The sequence below is a fragment of the Gadus morhua genome, chromosome 18 (assembly GCF_902167405.1).
Source record: "Gadus morhua chromosome 18, gadMor3.0, whole genome shotgun sequence".
Taxonomy (NCBI): Eukaryota; Metazoa; Chordata; class Actinopteri; order Gadiformes; family Gadidae; genus Gadus; species Gadus morhua.
The window spans coordinates 15,017,872-15,038,033 of record NC_044065.1 but is presented as its reverse complement, the minus strand read 5'-3'; the positions used below and the strand labels follow the sequence as shown (position 1 = coordinate 15,038,033).

At 43.4% G+C, this 20,162-nt stretch overlaps 1 protein-coding gene across 2 annotated transcripts; it reads right to left on the bottom strand.

Annotated features, from left to right (window-relative positions):
• Window positions 1–374: 374 nt before the first annotated feature.
• Window positions 375–20,135, bottom strand: vstm4b (V-set and transmembrane domain containing 4b). Of its 2 annotated transcripts, XM_030339660.1 has the most exons (12): window positions 19,993–20,135; window positions 17,053–17,103; window positions 16,226–16,383; window positions 16,091–16,115; window positions 11,317–13,610; window positions 9,854–10,261; window positions 4,869–4,922; window positions 4,306–4,413; window positions 3,912–3,945; window positions 3,540–3,664; window positions 2,809–2,873; window positions 375–1,957 (listed from the first exon to the last, which is right to left on the bottom strand). In XM_030339660.1, exons 5-12 carry the CDS (start codon window positions 11,582–11,584, stop codon window positions 1,832–1,834), a joined length of 1,188 nt encoding a protein of 395 aa, XP_030195520.1. In that variant the 5' UTR covers window positions 11,585–13,610; window positions 16,091–16,115; window positions 16,226–16,383; window positions 17,053–17,103; window positions 19,993–20,135; the 3' UTR covers window positions 375–1,831. The 2 variants fall into 2 exon arrangements, with proteins under 2 accessions (XP_030195520.1, XP_030195522.1); XM_030339662.1 differs by lacking the exon at window positions 16,226–16,383.
• Between the last annotated feature and the right edge of the window lie 27 nt (window positions 20,136–20,162).

Below are 20,162 nucleotides of genomic sequence, written 5' to 3'. Positions count from 1 at the left end.
GAAACGTTCAAGATGTTGGAAGTAGCCTACCTGGCAGTCTACTAGTTGGCTAGTTTGCTGGCGGCCACATAATCCTTCATAGAACAAAGCAACAGGTGATAAATGGAAGCAGTTGGGGAAGTTCATTGTCAAACAATGGATTTGGTCCGCAAACGGTATAGTTATTGTTTTATTGTTATATAGCACTCTAGCAACAAACCATGATTCCTTCTCTGAAATATAGCCCCCCCCCCCCCCAGCCCCCAGCCCATAGAGATAGCCAAACGCAGCAAAAGTCCTGCTTTTCTAATTTTGACATATTTCAAACAAGAAAGCCACAACAGTAGCTCTGTATAGATATAATCCATTTGAGACAACATTGACTCATGTTTACCTTTTTTTTTTTACCATTTAATTTACACTTCAATACACACTTTCCCAGACAGAAATTTCTACAAAATAAATGACAGAAAGAGTTCCAGTACAAAGGCAGAATGTTGTTGTTGCTCTTCGTTTACAGAGAGCAGGAGGGTGAGATAGATTGAGAGGGGAAGATATGGAGGAAAAAGAGTAGAGCTTCACACACATGGATCTAGTTAGAGGCCTCCCATTAAGAACAATGTGGTTTGTAGGCCTCTCCACATTTCACAGTTTGTGGACTTTTTATGACTTTTTCTGCTCTCCCCTGTGGTGTATGGATGCAGAAAACAAGGCACGTGATTCAGACCTCGGGTTCACAGCCATTATGAGCGAAAGGTGGGGGGTTGTAAAACTGGTACTTTTTTTATCCTTCAGTCATCTTTACATCTAAAATGTGGTAGATAACTGAAGAAAACTAAATGAAAATACAGCACAGTTTTAAAAAAGAAAATTAAACTTTTCAGAATGAATCCCTAATTGTATGCAGCCAAAAGGAGTGCAATTGGGGACCAGTAAATACATTTAAGCTGTACGTCGATTTTATCCGTGTACCAGATAGTCCCGCCAAGGGGAAGGGGACTGACATGGTGCACTCTTGTCTGGGTTGCTGGGTGAAAGGATAAGATAGCAAGGGAGCCCCCATCTTTTCTTTGTAATAATGTGCTTTTCCTGATCATTAGGAAACTTACACATTTTCAGACAGGCGTTAAGAAGAATTTTAAAAATGGGAGATCCCTACCCAATTCCTGCGCAATTGATTGATTTGAACATATTCTAGCATTTTAGCAGAGGTCGTTGTCTCCATTGAATTAAAAGGTGCAAACCTCAGTAATAATGTGACCATATACTCAACCACTAAAGACACAGCTTTGTAGTCTTTTCATTTGTTATCTTAAGTAATCACCAACACACCCTGGTGTGCATAAAGAAACGTATATATAAACCCATTGAGGCTATGTACATGCTGTGTGTGTGTGTGTGTCTCACTAGCAGCCGGTTGATGTTAGCCCTAGATCGAGGGTTTGCGATATCTCGCGAGGGAGTTGAGACTAATTACGGCCTTTAATGTCAGCCTCCCACATCTGCGATCCTTTTAAACAAGCCTGAAACACATACTGGGCTGAGATGTGATGAAACGGATAAGAAACAGCCAAACTGCAGCTAAACACGAGGGGTCCCGGGACTGAGATCCACTCCCCTACACAGCTTCAGCCTAGAACATGAGTTATGAGTCAGCAGTTAAAACTCAAAACCGTAAAGTCTGATCCCAGGATGCCAAAAAGGCCCGAATACGTACGTACAATCATGACATCATTCTGTTACATACTCAATATATAATTGCATCTACAAACAATGATGCACACTATAAATAGACAGTCTTTTATATATTTGAGATAAAAACACAGGTATTAAGTGGCGCGACAATGTCCCTTCAAAGTCTCCTCTCTGTGAACATTATCTGGGCGTACACGGTGCCCGTGCTGGAGGACTTGGTCTCAGGTATGGGCTTCACCAGCTCCAGCTCTGCATACGTCAGACTCTCCTCCAGTATCTTCGGCTGGAGAGGGGGAGAGGGGGAGAGAGGGAGAGAGGGCGTGAGGAACAAAGACAAGAGAGGGAGAGATAGAGAAGAGGGGAAGAGAGAAGATGACATTGAAAAGGGTAGAGAGAAAATAAGAATGGAGAGGGGGAGAAGAGAGAGAGAGAGGGGGAGGAAGGGAGGAACAAAGACATGAGAGGGAGAGATAGAGAAGAGGGGAAGAGAGAAGATGACATTGAAAAGGGGAGAGAGAAGATCAGGAAAGAGGGGGAGAAGAGAGGATCACCAGGGACAGTAAGAGTGGGAGTAAAGAGCGCGGAGCAAAGGAAATGAGAGATGGAGGGATCCATGGGGAAAGGAAGGGAGGAGTATCGGAGTGGGGTGGACGAGTAAGGGAAATGATAACAACATAGAGAGAGAGAGAGAGAGAGAGAGAGAGAGAGAGAGGGAGAGGGGGAGGGGGAGGGGGAGAGAGAGAGAGAGAGAGAGGAGTTGAAGACCAAGAGGGACCCGTTGCAGTCAGGGGATGGGTGGGAAAGGCAGGAGGTTAAGGTTAGAAGGATTCTATATTTTCACACTGTGCTTCAAAAGCAGAGAAATTAGAAGGTTTGGTCATAAAGTATTTTGTGCGGTTGTAAACGGTTGTTATTTCACCAAATAAACTCAGAACACAAGGTCCTCTTTTGGCGAAACTAATCAAGCTCCAGTATGATCAAACTGATGAAAAAAATAACACAACATATTACTAGAAGAAGACGGCACATCTTTCACCAATCAAATAACTGGCTGGCTGAAACTCAAGCCTCCTTTGTGGACACTGAGATTTGATCTGGGACAGGGGTATGGGTGGGGGGTGGGAGCAGACTTACCAGAACCAGTTTCCTGGGTTGCGGCTTTAGAAGTTTGGTTATCCGCACTTTATCTCTGATTGGAGCTACAGAATACAATATCAAAAACAAGTCAGTGGCTTCAAGTGGACCTAGAGTCCATATGGGATCTTTGGTGGATGTGCAACATAAGTGACCGCTAGGCGCTAAATGTGCACTCTAGAGTTTATTGGGTGGTGTAAACCACTTTTTATTATAGAAAGTTTTTTTTATTTTGTCTTACCTCATCACGAATGATTAATATAATGACACAATCTTTGGTGAAATTGGATGCCAATTATCCTAATTGAATGAATGAAGCATCCGAACGCTAAAGTGAGTGACTCAACAAATGTTTTATTGAATGAGGTTTATCACCGTTTAGTCTACCCACACTGACATGGGGACCACACACATGTTGCCTGCAGAACCTTTCACACATACAGGGAAACAAATGTTAGGACTTGGTGACAATAGTTGTTGCAAGATATCCTTGTGATGCCAGCGAATCAACATATGTCTTGCCATCTGTCAAGATGTCAAATGTTTGCTTACTGATTGCAACTAGTGCTATAAAAATAGGCCTGTCATATGTTACATTAACAGCAGCTGATGCTACAACATAAGGTTGTCGTGTGGCAGCATGTGTTTGCAGAAACTACAGTCGATGCTGCAACATAAGCCTGTCGTGTGGCAGCATGTGTTTAGCATTGCATAGAGACAAATAGCTTTACCCTTAGCAGGTATTTCCGGGGGTATGTCCTCTTGTGGGCCTCTGCTCCTCTTCTTTCTGTATCTCCTCTGTTTCTTGGGGAGAGCTGGAGACCCACTAATCACACTGGTGACCGTCTCTCCTGAGCTGGGAGCAAACCAGTTTACGAGAGGGTTATAGGATCATGGGACGCTTTTGTTTGTATCTGTAACTTGTGTTTATTCGTGTATTTAAAACTTTGAGAAATAAAACAATGCAATATGTATGCAATGCAAGCGATTGTAAAAAATACATTTGATTACTTACTATTGTTCAATACTTGTTATTGAACACCATTTATAATGTTATTATACTCACCATTATTTCAACATCAATTCTCGCTGTTTAAACATACCTGTACTGTGGGCTTTTGACCAGTAGGTAATTATCTGCAGAGAAATTATGCATAATAAATAAAAGTATTTCTGTGATATGTAATAAAACACTTTTTAGTTCTAACACAATGCAACGTTAACCCAACGATTCATGAAATCCCCCAAAGTGAATTCAGATGTCACTGCATTTGGTAATGTTTATGCTGGATGAGGAACGAGGGAAAAGACTGGATGGAAAGATGGAGAGTGAGCAGGAGATTAGCAACTAATGACTTGGGGTGGGAAATTTGAGCATGAAAAGATAGACAGAAAAATACAATGGAGCGATTTAAGGAGGAATTGAGGGGAAAACAAGCCAACTGTGTATAGAGGTCAGAGGGCATTTGGCTTTAGGATGCTGAGGATGATGCTAACCTTTTAACCTCTGCTTCCTGTGTATGTACTGGCAGGTCACCGTCACGGTGAACAAACACATGCACAGCAGGCCCACCGAGCAGATCAGCACGGCGCAGAGGTACACATCTGAAACACACACGCACACACATAACAACAAAACACACAAAAACACAGCAGTGTGGGCAGTGTCAAGCTCAGAGTCAACAACAACAAAACACACACGCACACACACACGAAAACATTCATTAACACACATTACAAAGCACACACGAAAACAAAGCAGTAAGTGCAGTGTCAAGCTCAGATTGAACAACAACAAAACACAGACACGAAAATACACACAAACACATAACATCAAAACACACAAATGAAAATTCACACACACACACACATAAAAACACACACTAAAACACAGCAGTAAGTGCAGTGCAAGCTCAGAGTCACTGACTCTTCCCTGTCTATTTAAGGTTCTGTGGCTTAGGGCGGGTATTTTTGTAAAACAAGGACAACAAACACGCAGACACATGAACAAGTCAACAAGGCTATGCAGTGAAGAAAAGACCAAGAATAGCATGTCATACCTTGAAACAAGCTCAGGAGGCTCTCTTTGGGCTTGGTGGGTGGGACTACGTGCACTAGAGGGAGGGAAAGGGAGAGAGTTCATCACTGTGGCTTCTTGATTACACGCTGTACGGAGGTTAAATAAAGCTAATTGTAGGTGGACGTAAAACTAAGTTTTTCTGGGTTAACTGACTGGCCGGCAACAGTTTGTGACCCCTAACCTTGAACTCGATAAAAAACAGATGTTACTGGCTGGGCATGACAATCTTCTGTCCGTTTGTGACGGTTATCACGTCTTGGGTGTAGGATATTGAAGTGGTAAAGTTGTGGGTTCGAACCCTTGAGCAAGATGACGTGATATTTATCTGGAAGAAATTAGGCTTTGATTAACGAGTCATATGAATGGATGGTACATCTTTTCTCTATTTGGGCTCTCAAGTTGTATGCTTTACTCCTCTGCATTCTGTGATTAACTACAGTAAATGCAAGCTAACATGAAGTCAGTTTCACAAAATATGACAGTTTTGCTATAATATATAATGTCATCTCGCACTATATGAACTTGAGAATCATGAGGTGGTTATTGAAAACCAAAACGGGTTTCCGAGTTCCATAGACCCCTTCTTACATGCACACACGAAAGCATGCACACGGGCACACTTCCCAAACAATTCTACGCCCTAGCTAATGCAAACCACACAAATGTTAACACTGTCCTTTCTGGCATAGCTGGGGACTTGTTAGAGAGGCGGGTGACACCCATCGAGAAAGCCTTGAACTACCACCCCTCCCCCCCGCCCCCCTGCAACCCAAAACCACTTTCAGAAGATGACTCTAAGGCTAGCCCCACAGGCACAAGCCCCTCCCTAAATCCCACATGCAGACAGCCTTGCCAGGCCTTCCCTGGCAGCTTGGCAGCCATGACCATTGAACCAGATCCAAGCTTTGCACTGGATCTGGTCCGATATCCTTTGTGTTTTCATTGTGAATCATGGGCCAGTTTAGGTATATGTCCTCAACCAAATGTCATGCTGCATTGATATCGCTAATGCTGTTGTGTTACAAGGCATTATCACTTCAGTTCTCCTCTTGATATAGCAGACTTTATTACAGAAATCCAAGCAACTTTTTAGATACTTTGCCATACTTTGCTGTCTACCTCGTCTGCTTTGGTCTGAAAAGGATGTGAATTTCACAACCAACAGACAACAGAAAAAACTGCTCCTCGTAAAACTACTGCTAGAGATTCCACCTCTGGGTTCCTACATAAACCAAATCCCAACGCACAAGCAGAAACGGTAATCTGTTTTTGTTTGGACACATGCGGTCTCCATTAATGTTCCCTTTCCGATATGTTTAGTTAAATCATCGGAACAAGACGCTCATCGAGACGTTTTAATCTTTTGCATCTGCTGGTAGCCCCATGAGGCCTTTAATGCCACACGGCTCAAGGCCTATCAAGCAAGGCAAGCCCCCACTTCTGTTTCCGGTATCCTCTGGGATCCATCCATCGTCTGCTAATGGGCAAAGTACACAGAAGTCTTGAATATTTTATAATATGAGCACTAGTAACTGCCATACCAGTGCTTCGTCCATGCATTCCTTATGATCCCAAAGTTTGAAAAATGGGCTAGACAATTGTTAAGAAAACCTCAAGAAGAATTAAAGCGCCATCATGGAGACAAAGAGATGTTAGCATGAACAGCAGCTGACGCTACATTAAAAAGCCTGTCATGTGTCATGTACTAGCATGTGTTAGCATTAACTGCAGGGGATGCTACAATATAAAAGCAGTTGTCAAATAGGGGGCAGCTGCACACACAGGAATAATGACACCCGAGATCAAACAGTAACTAACTGTTGCCTATAAAACAAGCTCTGTCTCCCCAGCCACCAAATACCCTGAACTGATCGGTATGAACTATGAAGGGATGACAACAGTACAGGCCGACACAAATTGGCCCTTGTTCACTGGGCTCAAAGAGATGCTTTTGAATATGCTGTGACAGTTGCTTCCAACAAGCCTGATACTATAGTGCTGTAAATATAAATAGATTAAATTGCACTGGGCTTGAATTGCGCTCTGTGTCAGTTCCGTCTGTTACTGAGCCAGCTTTTATTCTGCATACAGTCCAGTTTTTTGGTACAGAGTGCTGAAAAACAGAGGGGAACTCCTTTCAGTCAAAGCATTGACTGAAACACATGTTTAACTTTTCTCTTCATATCTTCCCTCTACTGACCTCCCTTTATCACAATTATGACTTATTTTAACTTCTGCGACTTGTTTTTTCTTTTTTTTTAAATGCTATCGTCAAGCTTATTTATTATTTTACATATGGTCAAATTGTAGATACATTTTCATAACATTTAATCCAAAATTAGAAACATGAGCTGCTCCTTGATTAGATGCACAAAAGCAAATGACTTATTTTCTAAATATAGCAATGTAGTTATAATTGAGCAATACCAGAGTCCGCAAATGCTATTATTTCTTCCTAACATTTTTCACTAGACTCATCGTTTGAAAAGGGAAGCCAGTGTGTCACCAGCTCTATTCTTAAGACACACGCCGCATCCGTTTCCTACCCATGTTCCTTCTTATAAAATAGCTATTTCTGCCAGCCCACACGTGTCTAAGCCATCCCACATTATTATTGTTCATGTCGGGCAGCACCCTTGTCCACCCAGTTCTGCTATTTGACCCGGGATGTATATAACGGAGGCCGTGTGAGTTGGCCGGTGTGTCTGTGTGGTCACATTGGACTGTGGAAACACCTGGCCACCTGATGGTCTGACCACAGGAAAGCCATTTGTCTGATGTCTCTCTCTCTCTCTCTCTCTCTCTCTCTCTCTCTCTCTCTCTCTCTCTCTCTCTCTCTCTCTCTCTCTCTCTCTCTCTCTCTCTCTCTCTCTCTCTCTCTCTCTCTCTCTCTCTCTCTCTCTCTCTCTCTCTCTCTCTCTCTCTCTCTCTCTCTCTCTCTCTCTCCCTCCAAGTAGCACATCAAGTATATCTCTCATACGTGGCAACCAAATTGGAAGCTTAAACGACACAAGAATACCAATAGTTACTTTTACATATCAATGTTAAAATAGTGGAACATTGTCATTTGGAATTCAAGCTTTAAAATTCTCATTCCCCAAGGAACCGTTTCAGAATGTTAAATAAGCCACACATAAAAAGAACAATTGAAAAGCACCAGTGCCTCCCCCATCAGGTCCATATAAGGTCAAGACTCACACCCTGGCGAGCTGTGCCACTCAAGATGTCATCCCAGAAGAAAAGGAAAAAAAAACATGATCTGACTCCACCGCGATTCACACAAATATCTCCTGTCCTATTCCAGACTTTCTACACTAGACCCTGAATTTGTGTTCTACTTTTTTGGGGGGGAAGGGAAACTTCTGGTCGCCGCCAACGTCAACAGTTTTTATAGAAGGAGGCCGATGTGTCTACCGGGGCTGTCGACTCAGACTTGGCTGTCATCCCTGGATGTCACCCAGTCAAGGAGGCTTTTTTCCATGGAACAAGTTCCATCTGGTGAGCTTCGTCTCAACGCAGTTCAAAGTGCAATAGTAGAGGCCCCCCTAATATTCACAGAGGAAGAGGGGGTGTAGGGAGGCGAAGAAAGACCACTCTAGCTGGGCTCGGTCTTTATGTGTTTCAAGGACATTCTTTCAATTTGGGGTTGGCATAGTCAGGCGAGAGGTTGGGCAGTTGTGTTGTCAATCAAACCAAATGGCTGGAGACCGTTCAGACATCCCTTAGTGTCGATATACTCTATCCCTAATCCAAATATACCCCCATGAATCATGATGAAGATCTCCAAGCACATCATATTCCAGCACATGTAAGTGGATCACCATGGAGGAGAAAGAAGAAGGAGCGAGAAACAAAATCATTCTCTAAGTGTCCTTCGCTATTATACCAACAAAACCAAGGCTTGGCTGGAGTATCTAGCACACTGGTGAATGCCCAGTCATCCAATAGGCCCAATCATTACCATCGAATACCACTAACGCGTTCCTGCACTTTCTCTAAGACGACTCTTTAGAAGAAGCATGACGTACTGCGACGGAGGCCTCTTTTATCTTTAGGTATGTTCCTAACCAATGACAGCATTACCCTAGCTCCCTCACCAACAGCCCACAACCTCCTCCTCTTCCTTCCTTAATGAAAACCAGCATCATCGGCTACTTAGTGTCACAGTGAGATGGATGAATTAAGTCATGCAGTGGTGGGATGGAGAAACTTGGGTATGGTCTGCTTCCAGGGACTTGAGGCTTTTGCGCCAGAAGAATAGCATATGTGTGTCCTTGATTGTTGTGTTTGATGTTTGATTAGTATTGTAATTCCACTGTAATTTAAATCCAATACTACAGTGTATGGATTAAACACTTTATCATCTTCCCCATTTGAAACCACAACTTGCTGGTTTGGACCATCCACTTGGGGATGGACAAAATATGGGTTAGATGTGTTTCACGGTCATTCAATAAAATTCCTGCATCGAGATTTGCCATTGCTTTTGTTGACCCCCAGGAGTCTTGTTACAGATTAGTGGTCTAGTAGTAATACCTCCGCTCAGTTTATAAAGAAAACACGAAACCAACATTTTGTGGTGGTAAGCTTTTCCTGTCAGATCATTTCCACATATTCTATTGTCACCAGGGCCATAACATTTGAAACCTATTATTAATATTGATAATATGGCCCAATAATGACCAAATCTGGAAAGGTAGGATCACAGGAATGTAGTAACAAAGCTAAAGACACAATACAAACTAAGAGAGGGACTACTCCACTACTTCTCATATTGATCCAGTGTCGGAAAATTTGATCCGTGGTTACCTCCATTTCCCCATTCTGAGGCCCCACCAACTACTGTTTGTGTTCCTGTGTGGAGTCTCAACGCCGAAAGCTTCAATCATACATCAATACACAATAAATCCAGGGAAAATGTCTCCAGACAAAATGGACTGGAAGAAGGGCCAAACTCCCACCAACCTCTCAGCTCAGTGGCTGCGGTGCTGTTGCTGAAGGCCTTCCAGCGCTCCTGGTGCTTCCTAAACTCCTGCACCCGGCACATGTAGAGCCCCCGGTCCCTTTCGGAAACGTTCAGCACCAGCAGGTCGAAGATCTTGCCCTGCTTCACCACCGTCAGCTTCAGCTTGGGCCAGGGGAAGCTCTTTGTGTAGTTGCCGTAGAAACGCGCCTTCCTCATGTTGACGCGGGCGACGAGGACCTCGTCTTCCGGTCGCTCGGCGGCGGCGGGCAGGAAGGTCCATTTGACCACGGGCAGGGCGGTGTTTCGGCGCCGCTGGGACACGACGCAGGACAGCGTCACGTTCTCGCCCTCCTGGGCCACGGTGAAGGGGGCGGGCGTGACGGTGACGTTGATGGAGTGGCAAACATCTGCAAGGAAAAGGAAACGGAAGATGATGTTTGTTACATTTTGAAGATGGGTTTTGGTCAAGGGTCAACAGGCGTTGAGGATTTCCAGCTGGTGCCATGTGGACTCGAGTCAACTGTTAAATGCTGGAAGTGCGAAACCCAAATCTACACTCCACCTCTTATGGTGAGCTCAATTTTAAACTTGGGACAACTTACTTGAGGCAAACATATTTACGCTGTATTATCTCCGCAACAGACAATTCAAAAACAAAGGACGGTGGCTGGAAGGTGAAGATTTGACCCTTTGATATTTTGTCCCAAATTTGGGCCAAGACAAAAGAACACTATCCATTGCATAATTGCACTATAGCTTTATGGTCAGGGACTTCCACAATATTTAGAGGAAACTAGGAGCCTCCAGCCAACTTCCATTACAAAACAGAGTAGTAAAACACTATGGGAGGACTAGTGTGGGAGGAGGGAGCTCTGAGGTGCTGCACGTCCCTTAACTGCTTTTTCCATCCATGACCATTTCACAACACCCCAACTCCACACAGAGTAAGCAGGATAACCCATTCAATCAGACCCAAATTTGAGGACATTCCATTCTTTCTTTTAATTTGTAGCATTTTCGATTATTTTCATATTTATCTTTCTCTCTCCCTCTCAGTAATGCTCTACATAGCTCTCTATTACTGTATTCCCTCTCAATTTATCGCCCTTGTTTTAACTGCACCTCTTGACAAACTCACTCCCTCCCTTTCATTGTAGCAACCACATCATCTGCCCTACATCATGGGAGCTCACAGATTACAACACATTACCATAGCCATAAAAAGACAGACATAAACCAATGCCATCCCACCACCACCATTAAGACAAAGTGAAGCGGAAGACACAGAAATATAAAGAACACAAAGGCACATACCACATTGTTTGGTTTACCACGATCCTGCCCACCCTTCACTCAGTATCCACGCACGCATCTTTCAACTTTGCTAGAATCCCTCTAGGACTTCAATACCAAACACCTCCAACCAAAGTATATCTCATACCAGCGGCGCCAGTGACCCTACCTCCCAGGAAGAACCCCCTAATCAGGAGAGCAAAGACCACTGGGGAGATCTTCATTTTCCACGGCTGAAGCCTCCATAAACATCCAGCGAGATTGATCCACTGAGAGGAGGAGAAGCAGTCTGGAGGTTCCTCCACGGCTCCTCCGCTCCTGGCCCTCTGCTGACAGCCGGGTGTAATCTGACACCGAGGGGCGGGTCCACAGCTAGCCCTGGGACGTGCACCTCCCCGTCCCCGACTCCTCCTTCGTGGCACTCTTAGTGAAAACATACATTGCCACGAGACGTGTGCAAGAGGTGCAAACACACACACGTGGAGGCACACACACACACACACACAACACACACACACACACACACACACACACACACACACACACACACAGAGACAGATTTCTGAACACAGTCAAGGATACACACATTGACATTCACTCACACACACATGTGCATTTACTGCTTTGACTTTTGGCAAATGGGTGGGAAATGTTTTTTTCCGCTTAGAGGAGACAGAGTGAGAGATGGAATGGGTGAGAGTAAGGGAGAGAGAGAGGCTGAGAGAGACAAAGGAAGATGAAACGATGAGAGGGGAAATGATGATTAATAGGGGGATAGTGAGATCGAGGAAGAGAGTGGGAGAAAGGACTAGGGGCGGAGAGAGGGAATAATGGTAAGTGCGAGGGGGTAGGAAACAGGAAGTTTGTCTGAGAGATTGACGCCAGGCAAATCACACTTCCAGCTGTGGGGGATGGCAAGCAAACAGACCCCCCTCCCATCAGGCCTTTATTTGCTGCCCAGAGTAGACACACACTGGGTAAGGCTGGGGGGCTGCCTGCGTTAGTGTGTGCGTGGGTGTGTGTGTGTGTGTGTGTGTGTGTGATTTTCTTATATTGTTTGTGAGGCAGTAAATGACAGATTCAGTGTTTGTCTGTGAGTGTGTGTGTGCGTGTGTGTGTGTGTGTGTTTGTGTGTATGTCTGTTTTTCATCAGTTTCTGTCTGAAACCAGACCCAACAGTGAATCTCTGCCCAGCAAGACTTAGAGCTGTGTGTGTCTGGGACACTGGTCTGGCAGTTAAACGGGCTCCCTTGAGACAGAAGCCGTATTTATTTTCACACATAATGAATATGAAGGAGAAGCTTCGATACAGTTCAACAGGAAAGGCATTATCATGTCTTCAAGATGGAACTACTTAACTTAACGCAGATTCTAGAATACGGTGAGATACTTCATCCTCCGTGATACTGGTGTTTCAACCAAAGAGAATCTTCATGGCAAACATTTTATCACACTGGTGACGAAGCAGTCTGGTTGCAAAGGGAAACCAAACCAATAATTATTCAAGACTTTGTTGGAACACCAAACCTAGTCGACTGCCGTTATACTTGCGGAACTTGGAACACCAACGCAGCAAGAATGTACATGGCAATGAAAACAACAAACTTTTAAAATGGAGTACAGCTATCGTGTCTTTTAAACAATGAGTTATATTGTGGGTTTTGGGACAAATATATTGCATATATTTGCAATATATGCAAATGTTGTTTGGTATATTGTATGGAGCCTTTGATTTGTGTGTTCTTGATTGGTTCATTCTAGTCCAAGCTGCTCACATTTTAGGGTAATAAGACCTATGGGTTTGGGCTGGTAGCAGTCAGGCCTGGGCTCCTATAGCTCATGAAGGATGTGGGAGTGTGGATTCGGGTGCCACATTACTGCATACATAGGCAAAAAGGCAAGACCAATCGGCTCCAGATGTTTGTCACGTGATAACCATGAAAACCGGTATGCAGTACATTTGAATATATTTCCTGAGATAATAATTGTATCAACTTTGTCACTTCTTCAAACATTGTTCCCACCAGAGTAGCCCACTTTGATGATGCATAAACATTGTAAGTATAATGTCTGAAACACTTAAAAATTAAAAAACACAAATGAAATGCCCCCCCCCAGCTAAATATACAAATGGTGACCCCAAGTTAAACGTTTTTTTGTAATACATCCACGGGTAAGACAACATGAGTAGTCTGTTACCAAGGCCTACCTTGAAAGCAGTCATTTAGGACACAACATAAGGAAATGGAATATAAACTGCAATGGTTGGACGCTTCATCTCACTGCTTTCATTTAATTGACAGACTCATTGACATCAATCCATGCATGCTGATGAAAGACCACAGTCGATGTTCCTTAGCCGTGTTATACTTGTGAAGTAAACACTGCTGATCTAAGTGCACGTCTGCCGGGTTTCCCGTCTCCTCTAGATGTGAATGGTGCTGTGTTGTGTACACAGCCCCCCTGTGGGGAGAAGGGAGAAGTGCGAGAAGTAAATGAAGGTCCAATGATCCTTAAGCGTACAGTAAATTGGTCCTATTAGATTATTTGTCTATATGCAATGGTGGATTTAGTACACCAAAAATAAATGTAAAAAAGAAAGAAAACGCAAGCACGCACAAACACACATCGCACAAACACGCACATGCGCACGAATAAACACAGAAACGCACAAACACGCGCACACACGTGCATGTCGCGCACACACTTCACTTCGAGACAAAGGCAGCGACACATGCAGGGAAGCGCACATACACACGCGCACGTACACACACACACACACAGCGCACGTCAAGACGAAGGCAGTCACACTCGCCGAGGTAAGACGTTATGTTTTTAAACATAACGGCTCCGCCATCGACACACGTAAGAATATACACGCACGCGCACACACCGCAGCGACGCTCAAAACGGCTCTAGCCTGGCTATTGCCAGACCAAGCTCAATCGTAGATTGCACGTTGGTCTGGGGAAGCTTCTGTCATTTTCGGGAAGAGTCGGGATCAACGGGCCTAGTTCAAATGACTCTGTACGCGATTGGCTGCTTGCCGTCGCTTCCCTGTCATCATTGTGTTAAACCAGCCAATAGCGCGCCAAGGTAAAAAGCCAGCTCGGTGATTGGCTCCCGCAAAAACGTATCGGAAGCAGAAAGAAATGTATTGATCTTCTCCAGACCCTTGTGCAGGGCGAACATAAATTGCCGGCAGCGATACTCGCACAAGTAAGACATTATGTTTTTAAACATAACGGCTCCGCCATCGACAAACTCTCCCAGGTATGACGTTCTGTCTATAGACTGTAGAAATTGCGATAAAAGAAGGGAAGAGACAATATCTCACCTCGACAAGCAACGCCAAGCGTTCATTTTGTCATATAAAAAACGGTAAATTCAATTATCGCCCTGACCGGAAAACACACGTGTCCTTCTAACGCAATGAAAACATGTCAATAACACAGTATGGTGAATTATGTCTATTGAGTCCACAAGACTACACTTTGTTGCTCGAATGTAATATTACTCTCCTTGAGCCTCCCGAAATGTCTTTACACTTTTTTGCTCAAACTTAATACTACACTCGTCCTTGTGCCTCCCGTTGTGTCTTGCGATATTGATATCACCCTTCCCCCCTTCGGACTGTTTTAGTTGTTTTAGTATCTAATGTTTTGTGTGTATGCTATGTGTGACTGTAGGCTACTGCTGCCTGTCTTGGCCAGGACACTGATAGAGATTTTTCATCGCAATGATGATTATTATTTTCCACCTAACCAATAGTAGTGGCCTTGCATTTTTAAATGTCAATGCACTTTTCAGCCCTGAATATCAGTAAAAGCTATTTAATAATTGATTTGCATGCATAGTATACTACACTTTCCATTGAACAATTCCCCCTGTTACCATAAATTGAAAAAAAATAATAATAATGTAATCAAATGCTCACACACTAGCTGCTTTAAGTCACACGTGTAAGTCCTGATATTCTCCCGATGGGCCATATGTGTCAACAATATATCCTGAAATTTGTACCCAGAAAAACTCCTGAATAATACCACCCCTGAGGTAGTATTTTCTCCGTAGGAAATGTAAATTACCTTATATGTGAATGAGTCGGTATTTCTCATTACTTCAGTGGGTGGGTTGATGACGCTTCTGCCTGTCATTGAGTGGCCCCCCAAATGATAATCAACCTGTTGCCTTTTGTTCGCTGAATGATTAAAAAATATTTAAATGTTGGCACCGCTTTAAAGGGTCATTTGTGGTGAACGAATGTTATACGTTGTAACATTATAGGCAAAATGTTATTATATTATGCGATCAGAAATTTGTTACATTATCGACTGGTGTTTCCACATTATTGCTATGGGTTTAATAAAACTAGAAGATGATCGGGCATGCGCGTGCGCGAAAACTCTAGTAAATATAAAAGCCAACCGTAGTGGCATTGCTGGATATGGTAATATCGCGGACAGTGAGCTCTAGTGGAACTAAACGGGAAGGGCAGTTTCTGGCTCTAACTCGTTTACAGCACACCCCCATGCAGCACTTACACAAGACTTCAGCTGACCCTTCACACCGCCTGCCATTTAAGACACGCACATGGACTTGTCCATAAACATAGCCATGTGCATAGTCTTGTGGTGCCAGGTTCACTGAAAAGCTTGTCGCATATTTGTATGTCCGTTTTTGCATTGCAGTAGGTATTGTAATGCAGTCTGAGATAGCGACAGAAAATAGCGTAAAATATGTAAATTAATGAGTTCTTAAGCCTCTAATCAATATGATGATGACGACCTGATGCATTCTTTGTGTTGGTTATTAGGAATTGGATCAATTCCAGTTTACTGTCATTCACATTCATATAAAAATATTCCAGTGCAAAAATTTCTAAAAATTAAAACTAGTGCAAACAATAAAAAATAGTATGATATAGATTAATGACATCTCACCTTCGAGGCTTGGTCTTGTGGATGACTGTTAATAGAATAAGAAAATAATTACACAATTTGAAAACCATAACACACATCATTAGCTGTTTCCCCTGACACGCACAGGGTCTCCTCACTCATAGCCCATAAATGTACCTGAGGTGTTGTGAATGAGGGCAGTTTGTAGCCCCCGCTGTGCATGTGTGCCTCGGTGCATGTGCATTTGCACTTCCCCATCGTGTACAGCTTGACGACCAGGAGGCATAGAGCCAGGAGCACCCCGATCCCTACCCCAAGCAGAACGAACCTGAAGTCTGACAGAGAGGTGGGACAGGGGGTGGTAAGGGCATGTGATTGCATGGGTGGGGTTGTGTTGTGGTTAGGGTTAGCCCACTGATACACTGTTGTGAAACAAGTACAGGGAAATGTCATGTCATGTCACGTTGATTCCTTGGAAGTGAGAATCATCTATGTGCCAAAGGGAAATGTAAGGAGAGATTTGCTTTCACAATCTGTTTTTCTCTTTGCGTGGGATGGAGATGTCCAGCACAATATTTTGGTTCCCAGAAGAGACGGTTGAACCACATTCCTTGCATTTCAATCAGCTTTCCCTTTTTCAAGTACAAATAAACAGTGATCAACTATACTCAAAGATACGGCAAATATTTGATCTGATGACATGCTACATCAATGTTAGTTATTTCAAACCAATACGATTTACAATTTTTTAACTGAGTTTAAGACGAGTCAGAATAAGAACAGCTCAGATAGTCAATATGCGTTATGAAGTGTGTGTGTGTGTGTGTGTGTGTGTGTGTGTGTGTGTGTGTGTGTGTGTGTGTGTGTGTGTGTGTGTGTGTGTGTGTGTGTGTGTGTGTGTGTGTGTGTGTGTGTGTGTGTGTGTGTGTGTGTGTGTGTGTGTATTTGCCACAGTAGGGTTTATAGAGAGAAATGATGATCAGTTCTTTCTCTTTTTTACCAACCTGTTCCTTCCTCACTCATATCCTCTCCTCTGACACCATTCAGCAGAACGTCTAAAAAGAAAGACAGGCCTTGGTTACAACAACGATCAGCAGTGTGTATTCTAACATTAGCAATACCACAAGTTAAATATATTGTAAGAGTGCTTCAACGCTCAATGGTAATAAAGCAAAATAGTTTACATTTTGGTGTTACCTCTAATTTTTATGAAAAACTACAATACTACAGGCAAAATATAACATCAAAATAAAATACCTTTTTGAAACAAAAAACATACATTTTTAAGTTCTAAAGAAAGGCAAAAGCATCGTGTAGTGTTGATTATAACATTATTAGCAACTTCAATGCAAGGAAATAGAGCAATACCTCAGACAGCAGGAAAAGGAAATAGATAACACATTGACCTAAAGACATGTGGTTTCATATGTCTCACACACACACACAAATACAAACACACAGTCACACACACGCACGCACGCACACACGCACGCACACACACAGGGAACAGGCAAAAGGCAGATACAACGCTATACGACACAAACTCACGTACTCAATCGCACATGCATGTCACAAACGCACAACACGTTGCTGCTTCAAAAGTTGACTTGCGAACATTAGAGTGTAGGAGTATACAAACAATAACACCATGATCGGAGTAGTAAACACTCATTGATCAACAACTTAGCCATTCCTTAGCTTGAAATGGGAGCTGGGCACACTTCAGGGCATGTGATTCAGTGGGTGGGAGAGGTTGTGGGGACTGTCTAGTCTGGTGAGCCCCAGACAAAATGTTCAGGGTTCGATCTCCCAATGTCCGCGGTCCAAACTGAAGGCCTAATGACCTTAAAGGAGAAATCTGGTGTACAATGGATCTGGGAAATATTTGGTATGATATTGAGTTGGAATGTTTGTTTGGTGGCAAAGAAACGCATATATATCTTAAGTTGGCTGTTTTAGCCGATAAAAAAAAACCACAACATTTTATACACACAATACCCTCAGTAGTTCACCCGTCGACGCCATCTTGTCTTTAAGACTTGAAAAGTAGATTGGCGATCACAGAGTTTGCGTGTTCTTCACGGATGTCGGAAGCTCTGTTTTCGCCAATCTACCTATCGAGTCTTAAAGACAAGATGGCGTAAACGAGTGAACTACTGATGGTATTTTGTGTGTAAAGTGGCCTTTTAAATAAACAATCTGTACACTTACAAAGTTGTCAACGCCTCGTTTTATATGTTAAGACCCTTATTTTACTTCCAAAGAAGTGTCGGGCTACTTCTAGCCTTGTAAGTGGTTCAAAATAGCGATTTAGTTTTTTCCATGAGACATGCCCCTATCGTTCCAAGTTTATAGCGTTTTGGTAGAATCTGCTAAAAACAGACTACTTTAGAATGCGTCTATATGCGCTTTTTGGCTCCGATACGAACATTCCAACTCGTTATCATACTAAACATCCCAGATCCATTTTACACTGGATTTATCCTTTAATGACATTAATGACCTGAAAGACCTGTATCTGACGTCCCCGTTACTCATTCTGGAAAGAAGTGTCTCCAAAATGACTACATAGTGAAATATTAATGGGTAAATAATGTATTCGTGAGCAAGTTGTGCCTACAGGGCTGCAGAGACAGCAAAGTATCATAACATCTCATCTCATCTTCGTCCGCTTATCCGGGGTCGGGTCGCGGGGGGAACAGCTCAAGCAGGGGGCCCCAGACGTCCCTTTCCCGGGCCACATTGACCAGCTCTGACGGGGGGATCCCGGGGCGTTCCCAGGGCAGTGTTGAGATATAATCTCTCCACCTAGTCCTGGGTCTTCCCCGAGGCCTCCTTCCCACTGGACGTGCCTGAAACGCCTCCCAAGGTAAGCGCCCAGTGGGCATCCTTACCAGATGCCCGAACCACCTCAGCTGACTCCTTTCTAAGTAAAGGAGCAGCGGCTCTAATCCGAGTTCCTCACGGATGGCTCAGCTTCTCACCCTGTCCCTAAGGGAGACGCCAGCCACCCTACTGAGAAAACTCATCTCGGCCGCTTGTACCAGCGATCTCGTCCTTTCGGTCATCACCCAACCCTCATGACCATAGGTGAGGATAGGAACGAAGATCGACCGGTAGATAAAGAGCTTTGCCTTGCGGTAAAGCGAACGCAATACCGCCCCCGCTGCTCCGATTCTCCGGCCAATCTCACGCTCCATAGTACCCTCACTCGCGAACAAGACCCCGTGGTACTTGAACTCCTTCACTTGGGCTAAGGACTCATTTCCTACCCGGAGTAAGCAATCCACCGGTTTCCTTCTAAGGGTCATTTGTATCATAACTAGTATCAGTCATTCATAACATTAGTATCAGTCATTCCATTATGTTTTTCTTAGAATGTTTTTGTGTTATGCTGACTGGAGATTAAGACCTGACGCGCAGCATACCTGTTCGGACCAGTTATGTGAATAATCATGGGAGTTATTCTAGGCTTTAGAAGATCAGTCTTAAATAAACACAACTCATCTGCTAAATTACAGACTTTTCTAGAAATTGAATTTTTGTAAAAATAATAGTTCCTCTTATCTATTTGTTCACACCGTCTATTAATGGTTACCTTATGTACATTTAAATGTGTGTGCCTATGTCTCTGCTGGCAGATCTGACCTGGGCTTCACCTGTTATAAGACATCAAGTCCAAATAGTAACGGCAAAAGAGGCTGGAGGATTAGCGACTATTTTGTGACGTTAGCAACATTATTCATTATAAATGTATTAGTGTTTGTAATAAATAGTCCTTCCTTGAAAATAAACATTAAACACTCAGACACATTACAAAACATGTACTGATAAACTGTATTTCAGTGTATCGCAAAGATTCTGTGTGATAAAGAAAACAAATCATAAGCCACTGCAAGGAAATCTCCTTAAATAGTCCCATATTCCAATAGTAGCCTACTCACCAATGATTAGAACGGCAGAGAAGCAGCCTCGCGTATGGACCATGATCAAGTCTTCTCAGAATGCCATGCATTCTCTCTCTCTGTGTGCTCCTCCAAGCTGTTTCCCTTCACAAACCACTTCCTGTATCTTAAGTTCAAGCTCTGTCTGTGCAGTGCGTTCTGCACAAACG